This window comes from Macrobrachium nipponense, chromosome 34, assembly GCF_015104395.2.
Source record: "Macrobrachium nipponense isolate FS-2020 chromosome 34, ASM1510439v2, whole genome shotgun sequence".
Lineage (NCBI taxonomy): Eukaryota > Metazoa > Arthropoda > Malacostraca > Decapoda > Palaemonidae > Macrobrachium > Macrobrachium nipponense.
The window spans coordinates 25,788,110-25,812,877 of NC_061095.1; the positions used below are offsets into that span (position 1 = coordinate 25,788,110).

Here is a 24,768-nt window from a genome sequence, read left to right on the forward strand (position 1 = left end):
TGAACTTACGGGTTTTTACGCCACGCCAGAGGTTGCCACAGTAGGAGTATATGCAAGTACTCAATCCATTATGCATTGCATAACCCATAATTTGCATATATAAAAGGCATTGAACTTACGGGGTTTTACGCCACGCCAGAGGTTGCCACTGCGGTATATGCAAAAGATGGGATTCAACATGCAGTGCATAACCCAATTCACATATGAAGTAGAATGCATTAACTTACAGGTTTTTACGCAACACCAGAGGTTGCCACAGTAGGAGTATATGCAAGTACTCAATCCATTATGCATTGCATAACCCATATTTTGCATATATAAAAGGCATTGAACTTACGGGTTTTTACGCCACGCCAGAGGTTGCCACTGCGGTATATGCAAAAGATGGGATTCGACATGCAGTGCATAACCCAATTCACATATGAAGTAGAATGCATTAACTTACAGGTTTTTACATGATACCCATTCCAGAGCGTATCATGTGGCAGGAGAGGGGGTGCCCTGTGGTCCCTCCAAACAGTTGTTGGCTCTCATCCTGAGAGTTTGCCCTCCAGCCTTCAAACAGCGGTTAGCTCTCATCCTGAGAGCTGGTCCTCCTCCCTCCAAATAACTGTTGGCTCTCATCCTTAGAGCTGGTCCTCCTTCCTCCAAAAAGCTATTGGCTCTCTTCTTGAGAGCTTGTCCTCCTTCCTCCGTCAGGGAGACGAGAGAATTGCCGAGGATGCCTGATGAAAAGGACGTTCACAAGACTTGTCTTTACAGCTACAAAGAAACAGCCCAAGTGAAGGATTCTGACTGGTCACCAGTTGATGATGCTGCATCATGTTCCTGAGGCATTGCGATCTTCTTGGCCCAGTCGATGGGGTTGATTGCAGGATGGGTGTGGTGGGGGGATGTGGGAGGGTGGGGGGACCTCCCGTCGCTGGTTGCTGCTGGGGGGAGCAGCAGTGAACACCCATCCTGCAGTCAAGCCATCGAATGGGCCGAGAAGATCACAGCTCCTCTGGAACACGATGCAACATCACCATCTGGTGACAAGTCATGTTGGTTAATCAGGGGCTGTTTCCTCCTAGTGTCCTTTAGTGTTCATCCTCTTCGCTCTCCTTCCAGGTCTCTTCCTCTTTACTTTCATGGCCTCCTGAGGATCTTCAAACACTCTAGCTGCTTGTTCCTTGATGAACTCCCTGACAGCGTCGTATTCTCGTCTTTCCTCAGCATCATGCAGGAGACCGTTGGCATAATTGACTTTCTGCATGATTTCCTTCCTGCGTTGTCGCTCTTCTTCAGACCCTTGGCACCTATCAGGGTTGAACTTGAGCGCCCGCTTCCTGTAGGCCCACTCTATGTCCTTCAAATTAGCCGTTTCGGCAATTCCCAGGATGTAGTAGGGGCAGCCGTGACATTGCATTCTTTGGAGAGCTTTGGCGGCTGCAACCAAATCTTTTCGACCATCTAATCCTTCAAGCTGGACCTTAGCTTCACTGTGTCTGCCAAGCAACAAGAGACACAATCCCAGTCTCAGCCTGTAGTCCGCTTGGTCGTCAGCGTCGGCCACATCCAGTACTTTGAGGAAACATTCACAAGCTTCTTCCAGGCGTCCAAGCTTGTAGAACGTGTTTCCTTTCGCCTTGTCCTCTTCAGTCAAGACATTATTCTTAGGCTTTTCTGTTTCGTTCTTCGGAAGCGACTGAACTCTGGCTTCCATGATATGGGCCTCCTTCTGCAGACCTTGAGTCTCCTGCGTTTCACAACCGTGATTTTTCACTTGATCCAGATTTCTAGCGAGAACAGAGACTGGTTCTCGCTGTGAGGTTCGCAGTCTCTCCTCCAGTTCTGTGACCACCTGGTTCAGTCTCTTTCTTTCGACTTCGTGGGCCTTCACCTTCTCCTCGACGTACTCACAGTAGAAATCGTTGTCTTCAGCTTGTCTCGTCAGTTCTTCCACTTTTTGTCGGTTCTCCTGACATTCTTTTTCTTTCCCTGCTAGGTGCTCATTTAGATTTTCTATCTCGTTTTCCTTCTGGAGTAATGATTCCTGCAACTCTGCGAGCTTTTTCTTCAGGTGTTCATTCTCCTCTTCAGCAGAGTAGTAGTCTTTACCTCGCTTTTCAACGTTGCGTTTTTCTTCCTGTAACTGGTCGAGTAAGTCTTCATTCGTCTGTTTTAGAGCTGCTTCGTTGAAATTCACGTCGTCGATCTCATCCAGGAGGAAAAGGTTCTCCTCCTGAGCTTCCATCCAGTGTTCCTTCAGGAGAGAAATCATTTCGGTGGCATAAAAAAGGTCGTCTTCGGCGTCCATCCTGGCAGTTGCAGCAGCATCTTGAGCAATCTGGAGAGCCTTCTGTCCTTCAATGCACTGATGTGCGCGGCCAAGAAGTCCTCCCAGAGCAAGAGCTGTTGCGTTATTACCAATAAATAATCCGAGGTTTCGGATTTCATTTATAACAGGTAGTATCACTGATCCGGTAGGGATCAGAGCCAATAAGTTTTTCATAACAATGTTAACTGTACTTAGAGCAAACATGGTTGCCTTTCTTCTATCCGATCAAAACGTCAGAATTAGAAAATGCCGCTAGAGTTCCAGGAATTCCCCAGATCCTCATTTCGGCTTCCATGCCTTTTTTGTTTTTTTTTTTTTTCAGATTCCTGGCGGAGCCTTCTTTCGGGAGGACTTGGAGTGACTGAAGGCTCCTGAAGACCTCGACGGCTTCAGCAGAAATCATGCAAATGGAGACGACTTTAAAAGTGAGTCAATAAATGATGTCTCCGTCGAGAAAGGAACTGAAAAGTCAGCTGGAAAGTTTTATACTATTTCAGTCACAGATGATTATAACACAAAAAATAAATTTTAAAGATTTTAGAATGAAAGAAAAAAGGGGCTTTTAAGCTTATTTGATGAGGGAAGCGTAAAATTCTTGAGTTCACACACACACTTATACATAGTATATATATATATATTATATATATATATATATATATATATATATATATATATATATATGCAACCATATATTTCAGATACTTTCATCTGCGTCTCTGATCACTGTTAATATATTACCATGAGAGAGAGAGAGAGAGAGAGAGAGAGAGAGACTGGGATGCAGTTTCATCGAATTATAGTCATGTATTTATTCATTTTATAAATGTAGTCAGCAACACCTTCAAATAGGGTTGAATGTTGAGCCCATACCCACACCCCCTCCCCAGATACACCCTACCCCCACATTTTCTCACAGCGTTTTTAACAGCACTTTCAAACAGCGTTTTAACAGCATCTTTTAACAGCACTCTCAAAGAGCGTTTGAACAGCGCTTGGAAGTGCATTTTTAACAGCATCTTTTAACAGCACTTCCAATAGCTTTTTGACAGCACCTTCAAACAGCATTTTAAACTTCATCTTTTTAACAGCACCTTCAAACACCGTTTTTAACAGCATCTAATCAGCACATTCAACCAGCGTTTTTAACAGCATCATTTAACAGCACCTTCTAACAGCGTTTTTAACAGCACCTTTAAAAGCATCTTTTAACAGTACCTTCAAACAGCGTTTTAACACAATCTAACAGCACTTTCAAACAGCGTTTTAACACAATATAACAGCACTTTCAAACAGCGTTTTTAACAGCATCTTTCTAAGCAGCATTTTCGGACAGCATCAGAACAGCATTTCAACGGCCTTTTTCGAACAGCATATTTTAACAACATTTTCTAGCAGCATTTTCAAAAATAAGCATCTTTTCTGAGACGTTTAACAGCATTCTCTAACAGCAGACGCTGTATCTCTATTTATTGGAGGGTGGACTGGTGGGCGGCTTTCAGGTGCTACAGAATCCGCAATCAAGAATATAATGATACTCTGGAGTTATGAGAAGAAGAAGAAGAAGAAGAAGAAGAAGAGAGAGAGAGAGAGAGAGAGAGAGAGAGAGAGAGGGGGGGGAAGCATCGGAAACGGATAAAAGGACGAAGGGAATTCTGATAAAAAGGAAGGAAAGGAAAAGGGATCATTCGTAGACATTAAGTATAATTTCAGAAATCGGTGATTCACAGTGAGAATGAATGCACAGTTCTACTTTGCGCTCTCTCTCTCTCTCTCTCTCTCTCTCAATACAACATAGTGGAGGTTTTAGAGTTCATATTATGGCTTCAGAATCATCATGACTCATTGGTTTCATATCCATCTCATCCTTAGTAGTAAAAGCTAAGGGACGGAGTGCAGTGCGAGTTCAGGATTAGGATGTCTGAAAGACTAGTTATAGTCCATCCGCGGAGAGAGAGAGTCACTAAGAGAAGTCAGAGAGAGAGAGAGAGAGAGAGAGAGAGAGAGTCACTAAGAGACAGAGTGAGAGAGAGAGAGATAAAGTCACTGAGAGAGTGAGAGCGAAAGAGAAAGAGACTACGAGACAGAGACAGAGAGATTGATACAGAGAGGGGGTTCACTATGAGACAGGGTGCGAGAGTGTCACAAAGAAACAAAGAGAGAGAGAGAGAGAGAGAGAGAGAGACTAGACTGATACACACAGAGAGAGAGACTATGCCTGCTTGCATTCAGAACCAAAACCACCACCACTTCCTCCTCCCCCACCAATTTCTCCTTCGCTTTTCATTAAAAAAATGTAAGTGTATGAATCACGATTCATTTTACCATTAAGTCACAAACATATTTTGTTGTAATTCGGAACTTACGAACAATGTTATCGTTTACAATTACAATAATCGTTTAAGTGTAACAATTTTCCGTTGATGGATTTCAAAAGCTGGAAGGGGGAAGAATGAGAAACCTTTTTTCACGCATTATTCAAATTAGAGAGAGAGAGAGAGAGAGTCTCTCTATCTCTCTCCGAACTCTCCTTTAACTTTTTATGATTCATTATGATATTTCTTTTTAATACTACTAATCCGGCACTTCTGAAAGCGGCTGGCTCCATAGATTACTCAACCCAGAGGTCACTTTCACATTCGTACTATATAACTGCTCTATCTATCTATCTATCTATATATTATCTATATATATTATATATTATTATATATATTTTATATATATATATATATATATATATATATATATATATATATATATAGATATAGATAGATAGATAGATGATAGATATACCAAAGCCCGTTACATGAACAAGTAAATCATCAAATATATGAAATGGTCTGTCGCCATAGGTCTAGGTTTGCGTCCCAAGATTCGGGTCTTGCCACATCTGAATAGCCGGTATTTTTTTTTTTTTTTTTTTTAATTCCTATGTCATGTCCCCCACCCCATCTGCGACCTTCGACTAGCGAGTCATCAGCCTGAAAAATACGTGGACTTTAGTTTATAGATCCAGAAGGCCTTATATATGCTGCACGGTCTCTTGCTCTGAGTGCAGGCAACAGCACGTGGATGGAACAGCAGACAGATAGACGCTGGTTTATAATGACAAGCTGTGTGTGATAATGAGAGGGAGAGATACTATGTCTAAACAGTCAGTTATAAACAACTAAACTAAATCAACATAAAAATGGGAGAAGTTTTAATCAACGTCGTTAATTTAAGATCTGAATCCGATGAAAAGAAGTCTAAGATCGTCGTACGCCTAATCTTACATTCAGACATACATATACATAATTCACGTCTGAACTCTTATTATTATCATGTATAATAAATAATTCTACTTCATATCTGCTGGAGTTTATTATAATATGCACAAATTTCAACATTTACTATAGGGCTAACAGTGTTTTAGAGAGAGAGAGAGGGTGAGGGAGACTCGTATACCGTAGTGCGATGCACATGACAACTGCGTTCGCGCGCAAGGCTTCCATCCCGACTTCAGCTTCATTGAAGTAGTGATCATTGCACTCTTCGTGAGTGCAAGTGATGGGATATATATTTACTTGCACTAAATTGGAGTACTAGTCACTATAAGAAATTAAGTATTCCCTTTTGCCAGGGTTTGTAGGCTGTAGTTAAAATCAAAGTCACAGCCAGTCAGCATTAAGACACAGGGGAACGGAAGACGTTATCACGGGCTGCAGTGGATTTGAATTTTGAATCACTCTACAGGTGCCTGCTCAGACTCCCTTTCCCCCCCACCCCTAGGTCCTACTACAACACCCCCTGAACACCTTCCTTACACCTACACTTACCCACACACACATACATACACGTGTATATATTTGGGTCTAACAATAAATCTTTAAACAGAAAGTGGATATAGGGTACAACAGTTCCAACCTCTAGGACAAGTTTCTCATACTGTCAACCTCTGAAACAGTTAATGACTGTATTCTTAATCACGCGTTTTTATATAAGAAAATTATAATATATATATAATATATATAAATATATATATTATATATATATATATATATAAAGAATTTTTCACGAGGTTTTCTGCAGGTTCTAACATAGCACTACCCCAGAATGTGAGTTCTTTGAGAGTGAATAATTTACTTATAGATATACGTGTATATATATATATATATACTATATATTAATATATATATATAGATATATAATACATGTAAAACACGATTTGCAACTGCAACTAGACTAATCATTACTCGCATTCGCATAGTAGTAATGATAGAAAATATTGGACGGATGCGTTGGGACGTGAAATATAGACCAGAGTAAAACTGTAAACTCAGAGAAACTCGGTGTTATTTATACGTCTTTACGCATTTTGTTTTCTGCGCTTATTGAATCTTGTTGCTTTCGTTGCACAAAGAGGGAAGCTTTGAGTGAGCGTCGAGGACTACTCCTTTGGTCCCGCTGTGTGCTTTCAGAGGTGTGCGTTCCGTCATGTCGGTTTTAGGCTTAATAAATAAATAAATCATTATTATTATTAGAATTACGTTTCATTGAATGATGATTAAAGCATATCAAGAGAAGCTGCTTTCCTTGTGCGTAATGGGAAGAATCTTAAAGGTTTTAAGAGCCAGTATCTCTCTCTCTCTCTCGTGACCTAGATTGAAAAAATGAAAAAAAATGGATTAATTAATATGATCATATATAATGACTCAGGATGGGGCACAAAGGGCCAAGAATGGAATGAATATGAAACTCTAAAGCCTTTTGGTCACTGGCGAGAGGAGGAGCACTGGGCCTATAGTACTACTTCACCTCTTCCCTGCCATGACTCGTATTCTGGCGGTTTAGTGTCATCGCAGATATTATTATTATTATAAATGTTCCCTTCGGAACCTTCTATTGGAAAGGAGACAAAAGGAAGGAATAGTAATTAATAATGATAATAATAAAAGCTTGTTGGAGAATAGAAATGAGATTGAGAGAGAGAGAGAGAGAAAAGAGGTGAAACTACCCATATACCAGGCAGGAGGATATTATCTTCAAATCTATTCTACAGGTACATAGGGAACACGATTTAAAAACCAAAATAAAAAAGGGAAAAAATTATCAACAAATGAAGATGATTTATATGAGTGAAAAGTATTTCATGGACTTCGAATGCACACGTGCTGAATACAGCATTTGGGAATAATAATAATGATAATCTTAATTAAACTGACGATGAAGAGTGTTGGAATTCGTCTTGTTTGGTTCTGTTGCATAGAGCGTCAATCACTCGAGTGGCAATCAAGCTCCCTGCCGAGTGTGTGACTTCGGGCAGCCATATTGAAAGGTCTCGGTCCAGCTCATACTAATATACTTTATCACTATTATTATTATTATTATTATTATTATTATTTTTGCTATTATCATTTTTGTCTTTTTTATTATTATTATTTTATTACTATCATTACTACTAATATTATTTCTACTATTGTTATCATTATTAGTGTTACTGATGTTATTAGTTATTATTATTATTACTATTGTTATTACCGGACCCAATTTCATAGAGAAAAATTACATTAAAAAACATGTTGGCCTAAGCACTTGGTTCCTGTAAATTACCGGGCTTTCTTTGCACACAATCACTGAGCACTAACTAAACAGTAATGTACAATCACTAAACACTAACATTCACAATGCACTGACACCAAATAAACACACACGCTTAACACATTCACACTCAATGACACTAAACATACACTGAATACCCAACACTCACTAGGCAGCTACTACACACTAAACACGCATATAACACTAAACTCACTAATTACTCACTATACCTCAAACACTTGGTAAACATTCAATAAACACTCACTTAATCCTAAATATTAAACCCTAAACAATCACTTAGCATTCATTATACACTAAACATTCACTAAGTACTCTTTTATACACGAAGTACTCATTTATACACTAAACACTCGTTTAACATTCACCAATTCCTCACTAAACCCCCTAAACACTCATTAAACACTAAGCAGTGAATGACCATCCACTCATTAAACACTATAAACACTTACACACTAAATTTTCACTTAACACTAACATTTACTAAGCACTAACATTCACAAGGTATTCACTAAACACTCACATTCACGAAACATTAACTAAACCTAAACACTCACTACACACAAATATTCCCAAAATATTAACTAAACCTGTACGCTCACTAAACATTCAGTGAATAAGCACACTAAACATTCATTGAATACTTACACACTAAACATTTACTAAAAACTAACATTCATTCACTAACCCCTAAGCAATCACCAAACATTCGCTAAATACTCATTAAACGTTCACTGATTGCTTGTGTACTAAACATTTGCTAAGCACTAACATTCACAAAACATTAACTGAACCCAAAACACTCGCTAAACATTCACCGAATACTTATTCAGTAAACATTTACTGAAAACTTACACACTAAACACTTCCATGCACGACCTTCATTAAACCCCAAACACTCACTAAACACACACACTAAACCCTACACACTCACTGAATACTTACACACTAAAACTTCACTAAACCCCAACATTCACAAGACATTGACAAAACATTCACCAAAACCCTAAAGACTCCCTAAACATTCACTGAATACTTACACAAACATTCAATAGCATTCACTAAACCCTAAACACTGAGTAAACATTCACTGAATGTTTACACACTAAACATTCACTAAAGACCAACATTCACAAGACATCACTCCATACTTACACACTAACATTCACTAAAACCCTAACGACTCACTAAACATTCACTGAATACTTACACAATAAACATTCAATAATAACATTAACTAAACCCTAACCACTGGGTAAACATTCATTGAATACTTACACACTATACATTCACTAAACCCTAAACTATACTACATTCACTAAACTCTTACCACTCATGAACATTCACTAAAAACTTACTAAACCCTAAAAATTCCCTAAACACTTACTCATTAAACATTAGCGATAAAAAAGAATTCTCAATCACATTAATCCCCTGTTCTATTTGCAGAGTAGCAGACCTTTATAAATGGCCGCAAGGCTTTGCAGCGACGCCCTGGTGGAAGACCACTGAACTACGTAGTACTGGTATAGAAATCGGAACTCCAGGTATATACAACCTTCTATGTTCTGTTGCGATGTAGCCAATGGTTATGACTGTTACGTGGAGGGGGGGGGGGGGGGCGAATAGGAGGAGGTTGCGCCGATGTTTGAGGAGAGACGTTAATCCTGCTTTGTATATTATAGACGGAGAATCGTAGGAGGGGGAGGGTTAGTTATAGGAAAGAGAGAGAGAGAGAGAGAGAGAGAGAGAGAGAGAGAGAGAGAGAGAGAGCGTATATGTCTATCCTCGATCCTATTTTGTTCTTGGTGGAAACGTGATTATTAATTGGACTTCGCTTATTCCTGTAAGCCTACCAGTCTTTCCCTCTTGACTGCGCACTTCTCCTCCTCCCCCTCCTCCTTCATCGTCATTGCTTCATCCTCCTCCATTTTCATTGCATCCTCTTCCGTCTCCTTCCACCTCCTCCTCTTCCAACTCAACTCTCCCCTTACACCCTCCTCCTCCCTTCACCTCCAAATCCGCCATCCTCCTCCTCCTCCTACATTTTAATTGCATCCTCTTCCGTCTCCTTCCACCTCCTCCTCCTACTCCACACTCCTCCTCCTCCAACTCCACACACCTCCTCCTCCTCCTCCAACATTGTTCCCCCTTTTCGTGTTTTAGTAACATTATTAAAAATATATATCCAGTGTGCAAAATATTTATTACAGGATAATGTATTTAAGAACAATATTCTACGGTTTTTTTTTCATATGCTCAATGTCATAACTTAAGACAATTTTTTTAAATATCTAATTTTACAAATATTCATCGTATGCTACAATCATTTCATTATATTTTATAACAGCTTAGTCTCCGATTTGAGTCATCGACGATAATTAATACCCATCTTAATTCTTATTTATAGCTTCCATTGTCTTCTCCTATTTGAAATAACCATTATTATTAAATTACTCATAAGATGGAGAACGTATTTATATGGAACCTGTGAAACGGCAGCGCTGTTAGAAATAAAATGAGCCAAATCTAGGAGATTGTCAACCTCTTTTCCTCCTACCCCCTCCCCCTCACCTTCACCGTAACCATTATGTAAGCTGACCGCGACGAGAGAAAGAAAGGAGGCTAGGCTGATGTGTATTTATAATAATTCAAAGAGACATCACGAAGTTAAAATGCAAAAAGTAAATGTAGTTCTTCTGGACTGGAACTCTCTCTCTCTCGCTACAGAAGAACCGAGATCACCAGAGGGTCGTTATCCCGAGAGTTCTTGAGGTATTTTCGACCAAATTAGCCTTCGGGGAGTAAAGGCTCCGTAGCACCTTCTCCTCGAGTTTCTACTCTCTCTCTCTCTCTCCTGTCCTGTGACTCCTGTCCTGTCCTGGACCATAGTGCAGTCTCCTGAGTTGCCAACTGGTCTCTATATCTTTATTGATAGTATATTTCCATTATTACGTCTCTGATGGTTCCTGTAAGTTTGAATGACCCTGACATCATCATAAGCACCGCCTTCCCGCACTGACAGCCTTGGTTCTCTGAATCATCTGCTTTGTGTGTGTGTGTTTGCTCTGGTATTTGTTGCGTTTGTTCTTATTTGTGTGTATTTGAATGTGACTTTTTCGCATTACTCATCTGAGTTATTTTCTTTGTAGGGGGCTGCTGCTGCTGCTGCTGATGCCTCGAGTGGAGAGTTATAAGGATGAGGATGTCTCAGAGACTTGTTATAATTAGTCCATCCTCCTTAGAGGAGACATCGCATAGAACAGAAGATGTCTCATCATTTATTTTTTCCTCATAGGTGAGTGTTTTTAAAGCACTACTTTTTGGGGGAAAAACACATCCATAATTCTCTCTCTTGGCATTTCATTATAATGGTGTTTTTGGCCACAAGAGTTTGTATATTGAACAAGCGTACTTCAGCAATATTGTAAATAATGACTCTCTCTCTCTGACAACCCCATTCTCTCTCTTGACAACCCCATCTGAGACCCCTCCCCCCACCTCTCTTAATCCAGAACCATTGTTAAATACCAGGGAAGGACTATAATGGCCTCTGTGCAAGTTTTTGATTTTGAAGTGAACGCATGTTTAGTGCATGCCCGTGAACTAACTAAACATTGCATCAGGTACAAATAATCTGGTTTGAAAAATAAAATATTGCTGCACTTCCGTAGGTACTCCAGGACTGACTCTCTCTCTCAAAGCACATTAAGTTTATGTTGCTTACATTTTTCTCTCTCTCTTTAAGCACATACAATTTTTATTGCCTACATAGGTATATATATATATATATATATATATATATATATGTGTGTGTGTGTGTGTGTGTGTGTGTGTGTATTTATATTATATATATATATATATATATATATATATTTCACGTATTTAGATTTACATATATAGTACACAACCCGCAAATACCTCCTTAGCCCGCCCCCACCCCCGTTTCCAAACGTTAACAGAGAGAGACAAAAATCACAACTGGTATTCAATTACCTTAATTATTTTTCCCCTCCTCAACTACTCCGGTAGAATATGTTGTTCTTTTGAATTAGTAGTAGTAATAATAATAATAATAATACTAATAATAATATAATAATAAAATAATAATAATAATAATGGAGAAACAAATCCACGTTATGTCAAATGTACATATATTTAAGTTTAAAACAGAAAAGATAGCTTTCGGGAATCTGTACGGTTCCCCTTATCAATAGATTTGATAAGGGAACCGTACAGATTCCCGAAAGCTATCTTTTCTGTTTTAAACTTAAATATATGTACATTTACATAACTGTGGATTTGTTTCTCCATTGAAGACTCATGCTACTATGAGGAATTTTTAACTAATAATAATAATAATAATAGTAACATTATTATTATTATTATTATTATTATATTATTTCCCAGTGAATATCCTTGGCCAGTGGTTTTCAACCTGTGGGCCATGGCGGGTTCTGAGGGGGGCTATAACATGATGGCTATCAAGGGCAATGTCCTGAACAGAGTTTTGAACTTAGTGAAGAGCTAGAGATGTTTTTGGATATGCAAGATAAGAAGCCTATTTTTTTCAATGATCCACTTTGGGAACCACGTTTAGCCTATTTAGCTGACATATTTGACCAGCTTAACAAACTTAATCTAAAGCTTCAGGGTAAGGACACAACAGTAATTCACTTTGTTGACATATTGCGTGCTTTTGTTGCCAAGATGAAGAACTGGTCCAGGAAAGTTAGCTCTGGTAATTTTGCTGTGTTTGAGAAGCTTTGTAAAGTGGCTGAAGGAAGAGAAGAAGACACGGAATCTTGCCTCCAAAATGAAATAATCAGTCACCTTCATAATTTGTCGAAGAACTTTCCAGGTGCTTTCCTGGTTTTGAAGAAATAGATCTGTCATTTTTGAGAAACCCTTTTAATGCAGAACCAGATATTATTCCTGAGTCTGACCAAGATGAATTTCTATAAATGAAATTTGATTCAAGTATCAAGGATTTGTTTAAAGAACATTCTATACAGGAATTCTGATCACAAGCAAGTGTATCATATCCTAGAGTTGGGAAGCTTGGGCTAAAATTCTACCTTTTGCTTCTACTTACCTGTGCGAATCCAGGTTTTCTGCCTTATTACAAATAAAAACAAAAACAAGAAATCGCTTGGAGGTGGAGCATGATATGAGATGTGCGTTATCTACAACTGTCCCACAAATTGATAAACTTGTAGTTATAAAGCAAGCACAACCATCACACTAGCTACCAAATCTATGCAGTATTTTATAAAGTACTATTATTTTTATTTCTATAATTGTTGTACAAGTATAAATTTAGTTTTAATTACCATACAAGTAGAGAAATTCTATTTACTATAAATGCACGCCATTGCTTAACTTCATAAGTAAAAAAGTGGAATTTTAGTTATTTCAATGTTCAAAATTTATTTAGAATACTGTTAAATGCAGGCCAGTGCTTATTTTCATTAGCGAAAAAGTATTTTGAGTTATTATTACAATCCATAAAATTTAATTACACAAATACTGGAAAGTGTTTAATTTCATAAGTGAATACACATGTCCTTTGAGTTTTGATGACAACATATATGAGTTATTAACAGTGAATAAAGGCCAACATTTTCTTCCAGTAATGAAAATGTAAGCTAATGAAGTGCTCTAAAAAAAATAGTTCTGTAAATGATAATGTACGTAAAACTAATATAAATGTTCTAAAAAAACTAATAAAATTCTATTATTATTTTTTTACAATTTTGAAGGGCATTGGGCCACGAGTACTTAGGAATGCCAAAAATGGGCCATGGGTACAAAAAGGTTGAAAAACACTGTCCTAGGCTCATTTGTAGCCCATTTTCCCTGTCTGTGTGTGTACGTACTAAAATGTCTGTCTATCTGTATATATATCTATATATATATATATATATATATATTATATATATATATATACATATATATATATGTATATATATATATATATATATATATATATATGTATATATCTATATATATGTATATATTACGTATATATATATATATATATAATGTTATATATTATATATATATATATACTATATATATTATATATATATATATATACTATATATATATATTTCCCGTGAGTATTACAAGTGGAAGGCTGTGGTTGGAGTCTAGAAGAAGCGGTTGAGCCTCGTTACCGTAGCAACATTGTTATGTATTACCAAAGTAAATCCATTCCAAACCTACAGGTTAGGGGTACCTATAGGAGGTAATGCAGCACTAGGTATGTTAACACTTTTGAAGTTTCGTGGCGTGTCGAATTTCACATCCAATTTCTGTTGGAAGAAGTATTTGGGGTGAACCCATCTACCCCTTCCTATGCCCAGTCTAACCGTAATGGGAGGGGACAGACAGGTTTGTGTATTGGGGAAAATAAAAGTTTGGTGAAATACCCCCTACAGGTATCTTGAGGGTCAGATATTTGGGTATAGCTAGGGATAATTCTACACTATAGTTCCGCACGAACTGCAAGGAACGTAACCGCGGATACGACATCCACTAGGGATTGGGGCGTCCAATGCAATATATTTCGCCGTGTTTAGTACTGGACCCTGGGGGGGTTCATTACAGTCGTCCGAATAAATATTACTTAAAATTCTTGTTCAGGAGGTAAAACTGCATAGAAAACCAAGTAGGAATAATATAAAAAGGGCTGGAAGTATGACGTCAAATGTTGAAACTTTCTAGCAAAAGGGGACCACACCATAACTACCTCCCCACCCCCGCCTCAGAGGGCCCGTACCTACCTCCCCCTCTGCTCAGCTGCAGTCAGGCATTGGTCGCTCCCCCAACCCTCCCCTGTACTCTCTCTCTCTCTCTCTCTCTCTCTCACACACACATTTTACGAGTGCTAAACCCCTTTTCCCATGTTTCTCTCTCTTTCTCAAACAGGTTGCCTAACTTCGACAAATTTATTAGGGTCTGCGTAGTAAATCACACCTGCCAATGTGTTGAAGGTCGAAAGGTGTGCATTATTATTATTATTATTATTATTATTATTATTATTATTATTATTATTCAGATGGTGAAACCTATTCATGTGGAACAAACCCACCATATCACTCATTTGTATATATGTTTAGAGAGGCAGTTAGTTAACAAGGCTTGAAAATGCAGTCTGGAGATATCAATGGAAATGAGACGCAAAACTGCGTCTTGATGTCTTGTTATTCTGTCCAAGAAAAGTTTTTTTATTTATATTAATTGATATTGTAAATTTTGTGGTAACTGTGCTTTGTATATTTTGATTCGAGATTTGGCCATATTTTGCACGTCAGTGACATTGGCCAGCAGCAGTTTTGCAGTCAGTCAAATGAAAGAAAGGAAGGACGCCTTTCGACCTAAAATCATTTGACAATTGGTAGAACAATTAGCTGCCTATTTTCTGTGCCAATTAAGGTGGGGCATTTGGTTAATGCATGGATTCATCTTTCCACTATATAGGCATCGTTAGCACCTCATTTCCTAGCAGTAGCAGATTGTTCAGGAAAGTGATAACTAACGATTTAGGCATATTTAAGAAGGACATACCTACTCGTTTTTATCTTCTCTTTGGGACATTTCTATGTCTTCGGAAGCGAATTGTATTTTGTTTTTGTCGACAGCCTTGTCAACGAACTTGGGGGGAGAAAGGTTTTGGTGTGAGGCTCTGGATCTGCCTGGGGGGTGGGGGGGGGGGGGTTCTGGGTTAAGTGGGTCCTTCCTGCTTCTGCCAAACGTTGTTCTGTCCAGGACCCCAGTTTTCTACTTCATCAAGATACATACATATATACACTGTATATACATACTCATATCACCTACCTATTTATCTGTATATACTAAAATTCCAAGTAACTACGTGTAAAATGAGAATGAATGTTTTTAAATGACTTACGCAATACATACTATTTCTGTATATACTTTCTTTTATTAAAATACGTTGGGTTGCTCTAGTTGGTTTAGCATCAGAATAAAAAAAATTAAGTCTTAATCTGAGACATTCTAGAACGTTTTCACAATTTTTTTTTTTTTTTAATGGCAACAGTGTTGTTAAAAGCATGGCACGGATTGCAGATTGTTTGATGGTTCTATTGTGGAAAGATTGAACATGAATAATCAAAATGTTATTTGTTGGTTTCCCGTAAATTTTCACCTTTAATTCTGTATCCTTTCTAACGATACACGTATCAAAGAAATGGATACAGCCATTACTTTCTTTCTCCAGAGTGAACTTTATGCTTGGTACCAAATCATTTATTTTTTGTAGAATGTCATCAATATTATTAAGTGTGTCCCATATTGCAAGTGATTCGTCTAAATATCGAAACCAATAAAAGTTATCAGGTAAAATAGCATTGGCAGTGCGGTTTTCGAAAAATTCCATATATATATATATATATATATATATATATATATATAATATATATATATATATATATGTATTAGATACAACCAGTGATAGGCAACTACCGATTTGCATATATACCAAATTTCTGACGATAGTAGCTCTCATTAAATGTTAAACATGTACAGTTGGACACAGGTTTCCCTGGTACACCTTCTTGAGGGACTTCGAAAAATTATATGGTAACAGTGTTTACTGAGGGGGATGGGGGGAGGACTCTTCCTCTCTTAGCAAGAGTTCCACCAATAAGCTCTGGAATTCTTTCAGTGGGAGGAGTCATTAGGTATGGTTGGAGAAACACACACACACACACGGAGTAAAAAAAAAAAAAAAAAAAAAAAAAAAAAAAAATTTGAGCAGGGTATATCGCTGTAACTAAGATTACTGTCTCACTTTTAATATAAGTTTGTTTATTAAGATTCCATTTAACTTTCGTCTAAGTCGTTATCTTACCACCGTGTCTGTTATTAGTATATATCGGTCATATTCATTACGCAATACTTAAAATTGATCAAAATTTTAGAGTTATATTGGTACTGGAGAGAATCACGAACATCATAACATGATATTTTGACCTTATCACGTAAGCCAAGTTTATAGTATCGGTTGCAGTGCGTTTCCTACCAATAATATAATAGGAAGCTATAAAGAGAAGCGCAGCAACACTTCATTGAACATTCCCAAAAACTCTGTGAACGTGTTTTAAGTGTCCGACACCTTAGCTCTCTTTCTCTCTCTCTCTCTCTCTCTCTCCCATATTAGCTACTTTAAAGTGACATGTCATCTAGAAATACCACTGCGTTAAGTATTCAGTTTTGATATGTCATTAACACCCTTTAATCTTGACTACACTAATATATGCATATATATTTTTTCGGGGGGCGGGGGGAGTGGTGTCGGGGATAGAGTTCTTGTTGTTAAGCCGTCTTACAGGTTTTGGAATTCTAAAATGTAATTCAAACTGACAAGCTTCTTGCTTTTGCTGTACCGATGTCCTCAGCCTGGCTTTGCTACAACTGAAATGGGTGGGGGACTAGGGGTAAGGTGGGCCTGTTGCGACCCCGATGAGTGGACGAAGTACTAGATATGCTCGTGGATAGAGTGTATGGCTAACGAAAAGCTCCACTTGAAATATTTTCTTGTTTATCTTTAATGCCTGCGTGTTTTTAGTGTTTACCATAATATTATTATAGTACTGTAGATTTTCTGAATACAACAACATTTACAAGAAGAAGGATTGGGTTAAACTCACTCTCTCTTGTAAATACATTAGAATGAGAGAGAGAGAGAGAGAGAGAGACAAGACGTTACTGAGGAATCAAAATGAAACTACTAGGGCCAGAGAAAATTCCACAACGTGTAATGGAAAGTGAAGGACTCCCAAACTTGGTGCAAACTTTTAACCATTCCCATATGGTAAAATTAATTCGTTTGCCAATGATAAACAATTGTTGATATTCAGAGGTTTCATGGTATTCATGTTGGGGTTTGTATTCCCTCTTGAATATACTGTAGAGGTTATTCCCTAAACGCCGTTCATTACAATAATTATTACTTGGCTTATATTTTCTAATATATTAATTGTGATACATGTTTTAATGTCATACGGACAGAAATTCCTTTCGCTCTTATCATCATTCGTGTGAGGATACGAGACAGACGTCTCTATTGTTAAACAGCCCCTTCAGTCATTTACCTCTTGCAATCTGTTAGGCATAGAAGATTCATGGTTTCTGACGATCTGTGGTCGGTTGTGGAAGAGTTTCCATTGTGTTCCCAGAGGTTCATAAGTTGATCTGGTCTCCTCTCCCTCTCAGGCTCCCAATATTTTACCAAATTAGCCTAAATATTCTTAGTGAGGTTCATGTCTGTATCCTTACTTGGCCAGTCAAGCAACTGCAGATCCTCTCGACCTTGAAACCATTCCTGGACTATTCTGGCCGTATGGATGGGGCAGCGGTCGTGAATGAAAATGACAGGAGAAGGTGGGGAGGAATAATTCCGCTGTTGAAGTGAAAGAAGTTAGAAATCCTGAAGAATTTCAATGTATTTTTCACCAGTGAGCCTCCACTCAATCCTGGTGATATCATCCATATAATGTAAGAAGATCCAGCCCCACGTTTACTGTGACATGCCCATTCCTGGTCACCTCGTAAATTTCTTCTGTAGTATCTGAAAGGAAAAAATCTAATTTTTAACAATTCACGCTTTGCTTTTCGTAATAGGGAAAATAATTCTATATCGTTTGGGGAAATAAAATGCTAAGTAACAACCCTTGCAATAAGTTAAGAATGTTTATTCATCTGCAAAGATTAATACTTATAATAGCATTAACTTTGATCTGCAACAGTCCGTTATAATATGATATTCTTTAATTCAGTAAAGAGGCTGTACTCTATATAAGTTTGCCTACGTGATTATTCATAACATTAATAATGTATTTGCTTAATGCATGAAAGCTGGCCATAGTAGAACTAATGGGGGGTTTTCAATGAAGAATTTTTATTTTCACACTTCTCGTGGCAATATAATTCAATTAGCGGAAAATACATGGTTATTGACAAAATTACTTTCTTTAGATTATAATATTACCCTTGCCTATAATTATTATAGTCTGACTGTTATTAATGATTTTAGAAACTCACCTTATATTACTCGGTCTTCGGTTATGTATTCTGCCGTGACTTCTGCTAGTAAAAGACCTTTCGTCAACGCATTACGACTCGAGACCAAAATGCCAATACCTCCCCCACAAAACGTTGAACGAAGGCAAGCCTATCAGCACGATGCCGAGAAATTCCTTCTTGGCAAGAATTCTGTGAGGTATTCCTGCCTCATGCAGACGTCTTCGCACCGTCATAGCCTAAACATTTAATGCCAGACGTTCACAAATAGCAATAGTATTGGTAAAAGGATCTTCTTATGCTGCTCGTCGAATGTCGTTGTTATCCTCACGGGTGGTCATTCGTGGTGGAGGTCTTCGAACTTAAATACGTAATTAACATGCAGATACCTAGATAATCAAGATTAATTATAGCCTGTTTTTACTTATGGGAACGCTATTTGGTATTCTGGGAAGTAAAGAGAAAGAATCACTATTAGAGTTCAACAGGACCAAGGCAACTGTAATTTAGGTTTCATAATTTCACGGGTTTATAAGGTTTATAGTTTAAAAAATTATTAAATAAATAAATGAAATAAATGCTATCCAAACTCGGTCAATTTCCCAGTCTAAGCTTGCCTCCTTTTCCATTTATTTACTGTTGTAGGAGAGACGTCAAGACGCTGTGCAACAGCATCTATTGAAAGCCCACTTTCTCGTAGAGCGACGATCTGCGCCCGGAGAACAATATGTTGCTGTTCATTTGGAGACTATAACGAATACTACTAGCAGTGGACAGAAGCCCTATCAAAATTTATACAACACCTCAGTCTAGCCTTGATTGGGTGACAAACTTGTTAGCGTGTAATAGAGGTGCGTAAACAGTGATATCGTTATCACCGAACAAAGTGATATATCGTTATCACCAGAACAAAGTGATATAATTAAATCACAACGATTAACTGGGATTGATTGGATTGGATTGGCTGTTACTGGCATTGCAACATCTCAGGTCATTACTGTGATTGTTAATTGTCTGTTTGAAACACTGTTTACTAAAGGTGGTGCTGTTCCTCTCTTAACGTGAATTCTACTAATCAGCTTTCGAGCTGTTTTAGTGTATAAGAGGTTGGAGGAGGCAAACTTGTAATAAGTATTAATCCTCATAGATGAATAAACATTATCCTAATCCAGGGTTGTTACTTAGCATTACATTTCCTCAAACGATATATCATTATTTTCCCTTTTACGGAAAGCAACGCGTAAATTGTAAAAAATTTAGATTGTTTTCCTTCAGATACCACCGAGGAAACATTTACGAAGTGGCCAGGAGTGGCTTGTAACCGTAAACTTGTGGGCCTGGATTTCCTTACATGGTATATGTGATATCACCAAGAATGAAGGGTTTCACCAGTGAAAAATACGTTAAAATTCTTCAGGATTTCTTCCTCCCTTCACTTCAACTGCGGAATTATCCCTTTCAGCCTAGTCCTGTCATTTTCATTCATGACAGCTGCCCCATCCATACGGCCAGAATAGTCCAGGAATGGTTTCAAGGTCGAGAGGATTTGAATTGGTTGCCTGGCCAAATAAGGGTGCAGAACCACACAGATCCCGAGAAAGATAAAGTCGATTTATTAAAGATTGAACAATTCACAAGTGCCCCGAGAGAAGCCGAAGTGTAGTGGAAAAATCACTGAATTTCTAATCAGTTTTCTCCCATGTATGCATACAATTTATTTTTATTTTTGTTCCCATTATTTTCATGCTCATCCATTTCGTATGAAGTAGCTACTGTCGCATATCTTATGTAATATAAGCTGGCTAGGGGTAATTACGTTTGCTTTACGTCTATTACAATTAGAATCATAATTACCTGACCTGTTATCGAATTACAATTACAACTTCAATAATACTGAAATACAAAACTTAAATGTTGGAAAAAAAAATTTCACAAAACTTTTTGCACAAAAAAGGAAATAAATGGAATAAAAAATTTTTTAGAATTGGTAGTTGGCTTGTTAATATTCTCCCTTAATGATATAATAAATAAATTGGGTAGCGACTCAAAACATCTCTCTGTTGCATTTGGTTAAGATGAGTTCTCGAAAAGTAAGAGGGCTGCTCTAGGATAACAATTTCAAATAAAGTTCTTTATTATTTGAACTTTTCAGTTACAATTACAGTTACCATTAAGTATAAATAACAAACAACCGCAATTGCAGTTAACTTCAAAACGTATAATTAAAAACATTTCAGATAAAAGGTAATGTTTATTTGTAACTGGTAAAGCTCTCTTACAGTGGGTTTCACAGACAGTGCAGTCAAGTTTTTGGTCAATAACACTGTAATGAAGACTGGTATCAGTACGAGATTTTGCTATAATTTTTCGGTATAATCAAGGCTTTAACTCAAATGAATGTCCGGTAAAAATGCTCAATTTTTATTTGTAACACAGAGCAACTGTAACCAGTTACCTATTCAAACCAATCTGTAGGTAATTGGCGGCTCTCTCTTTGCTAAAAAAAAAAAATGTTGAAAAGTTGCGTGACAAACGGATTTCTGCTACCATGCCGACAGTTATGTTCCTAGGCGGCCATCTCTTCTTCACCTTCGTAATACAAGCATATGGCTGATGCCCTGAGTCCAAATGAAGATTGCGAAGGAGGTAACCAAACTCAAGTATAACAGTAGCTTTACCATCAATCACAGTATCTATCGTTCTACTACTCCACCATACATGCAGATATCTCTCTCAAATAATTATAATTATTTACTCCTTGCCCAAGTCAATAGTCACTAAAGAAAGAAAAAACAATTTGACCTTAAGATAAAAATAGTAATAGTTACTACTACTGCTGCTGCTGCTGATGCTAAGAATAATAGTAAAAAAACTGGTTATTATGATTAATAATTAATTAATATTATTCCCTTGTTTTTTACACATTTTTTCCGTACCTGAACCATACCGTACCGTACTTTGGTAAAATTGTCGTTGCGTAATTCCGCACCGTACACATAGGCTAAATATCAATCGTGCCGTACCGTACCGTAATGCCAGCCTTGCTGGCAGGTAACAACTAAGTGAATCGTTAGATATAAACAATATTGTAAATTATTATTATTAGATTAGATAGATGGATAGATAAAAAAAATCGTACAAAATATACTTAAACAGAAGTAACATTCAGAGAGAGAGAGAGAGAGAGAGAGAGAGAGAGAGAGAAGGGAGGGGGAGGAGAAGTGAGGGAAGGAAGAGGAAGGGGTGGAAGTGGGGGTGGAGGGAGAGGGTAGGCGAATTTTTTTTTTATACTGTTGTGTCATATCCATTTCTGGCTAATCGAACCTTTTGCCTCTTCGTACAGGACAAGTGTCTATTCTTTATAATTTGTGATTCATGATACTCTATAAATTACGGTACCGGTGTAGTACACTATTGCAAAATCTCGTACTTAAACGAATCTTAGTTACAGAGAAATAGGTTAGAGAATTCGCGAACACTTTTAACGAGCTCATTTTACGAAGCAGTGTTCAACGAGTATTCAGTTCTCAATGTAATTATTAACAGGAACAATAATTATGTGAGCATATTGTATTTAACAGTAGTTTCTTTATTTCATACCATGGTGATAATGATCCCTATTGGCTAATCCTACAATCAAGGAACGATATAATGATATATGAATCATGGTATTGTTTTACTCGATTCGAAACAGTCTGAATCCCAACGGAGGTAAGGTCGTCAGCAGGATTTTTAAATGGGTTAGACTTCATAACCACTCACCATGAATCGAAGGTACACAAATCTGGCGCTGCGAGGACGAATTGTCACTTTACGCGACAATTGTTTCTCGATACGAGCCATTGCATGTGATGTTGGTGTGTCCTCCACCACGGTACAGTTGTGGATAAGAAGGTGGGAGGAGAGTGGGAACTTGAACGACTTGCGTAAGTTGTTTATGCTGAATGATTGGTGGATATGTTACATTGGTCATGGTTATTTAATCTTGCTTATTTGATATGAAAGTTTCTTTCTTAAATGTATTTCGTCTCGCTATTATAATTTTGGTTAGACTACAGATATCCACAGCCATTCCAACACCACAGTAATATTTCAGGTGCACCTCCATAATTCCACACCGGTGGGTGGTTGGCCCTTGCCGACCTCAACCATGAACAAAGTTAAATAGTCGATTGAGTTGTCTCGGTAAAATTAAGCCTATAAGAGCCTTTTATTTGTGCCCACCCCGTCACAATCATTGCGTGTCTTTTGATAGCTATAGTTTATTTATTAAATGTCATTTCAGTGATGGCTCAGGAATGATTTACAGTTTTAATAACCACCAACCAAATTGAGAATATAATGGATATATGTAATCTCGTTCTATTTGATATGCTTTTGAAACCAAAAATATACAGCCATGTTTACTAAATTATGATCAATCCATCGAGTACAAAATTAGAAGAATCTAGAATTGATTGCGATGTTATATAAATTATAAGTTAAACAATTAAGATATGTTCTCTTAGCTAGGCCAGGTGGTCCACGGAAAACCTCCCCAGCTGAGGATGACGCATTATCAGGGCGGCTCTAGAGAAACCCTTAACCAATGCCGAGGCCATTCATGAAGACCTTGGATTAGAAGTGTCATCGACGACAGTACGACGCAGACTCCACGCTGCTGGGATTCATCACAGAACTCCAGCGACGAAGGAGCTCTTGACGGAGCGACATAAGGCTTGATTTTGCCCAACGTCATGCTGATAAGGGTTTGGACTTTTGGGGCAGGGTCATCTTTACTAACGAGAAGTGCTTCTCGTCCACATTGCATGGGAAGCTGCATTGTTGGCGAACAAATAGAACTAGGTATGATAAGGAAAATCGTTACTTGCATCAATTATCAATTGCATTCTTCTTTATATTAATTATTAATCTTCAGATTTTGTTCCACGAAAGTGGACTGTCAAAATATACAAAGGGAGTTAACATAAATAAGAGTGCTATTTCTGAGATAAATATTAGGTAAGGGACAGTGGCATCATTTGCTCTTTTTCCTCAAATATAATATATTAAATAAATAATTACACAATAGAATTCTTTCAGTGTTGTTCATCACTGAGAATTTAAATTCTCCAAAGGTATATATATATATGATTTATATTATACACCCCATTTTTTTCTCTCGCTCAGATATGAACCCCGTAACATCGTTGAGGTGGTTCAATCTGGCCATGTCACCTGCAACGTATAGGGCTGGGTGTGTCTGCATGGTATGGGTGATGTGTTCCATATCGAGGGACGATTTACAGCAGCTAAGTATGTTGAGCTGCTGCAAACCTCCTTCTTGCCTTCGTTACGAGAAAGGAATTTTCCCTCCCCACCAGGGCCCATCCTGTTCACACTGCTCACGTTGTTCAAGAGTGGTTTGACAAACAGGATAACCTGCTTCTTCTTGAATGGCCGAGCAAAGGAGCAGATATGAATGTGATTGAACACGTGTGGGCCCAGATGGAAAATGGAACATGAGAGAACAACACAGCAACTCATGGCTCGCATCAACTCTCAGTGGAAAATTTGTAGACGAGACCGCAGCAAATTTTCAACCTTGTTTATTCGATGCCCGACAGATTGAGGGAAGTGACTGAGAGAGAGGGTGGATGGTCAAGGTATTAGATGTATAATATAAAGTTATATTTTTGTAATAAGACCTAAAACGTTCTCATTTTGTTCTCACTAGTTATTTGATTATATGTTTTTAATAAACATAATTCACAACAAAGTTTTATTATAACCATGATATTCTTGATATAATGTTCGAAGTATCT

At 37.7% G+C, this 24,768-nt stretch overlaps 1 protein-coding gene across 1 annotated transcript; it reads right to left on the reverse strand.

Annotated features, from left to right (window-relative positions):
• Positions 1-1,069: 1,069 nt before the first annotated feature.
• LOC135208064 (dnaJ homolog subfamily C member 3-like) lies at positions 1,070-2,524 on the reverse strand. The gene has a single exon (XM_064240211.1). The coding sequence runs from the start codon at positions 2,522-2,524 to the stop codon at positions 1,070-1,072; it is 1,455 nt and encodes a 484-aa protein (XP_064096281.1).
• Between the last annotated feature and the right edge of the window lie 22,244 nt (positions 2,525-24,768).

Excerpts from the sequence above, each read along its gene's own strand:
- LOC135208064 (XM_064240211.1), bottom strand. The coding sequence starts at position 2,524 with ATGTTTGCTCTAAGTACAGTTAACATTGTTATGAAAAACTTATTGGCT.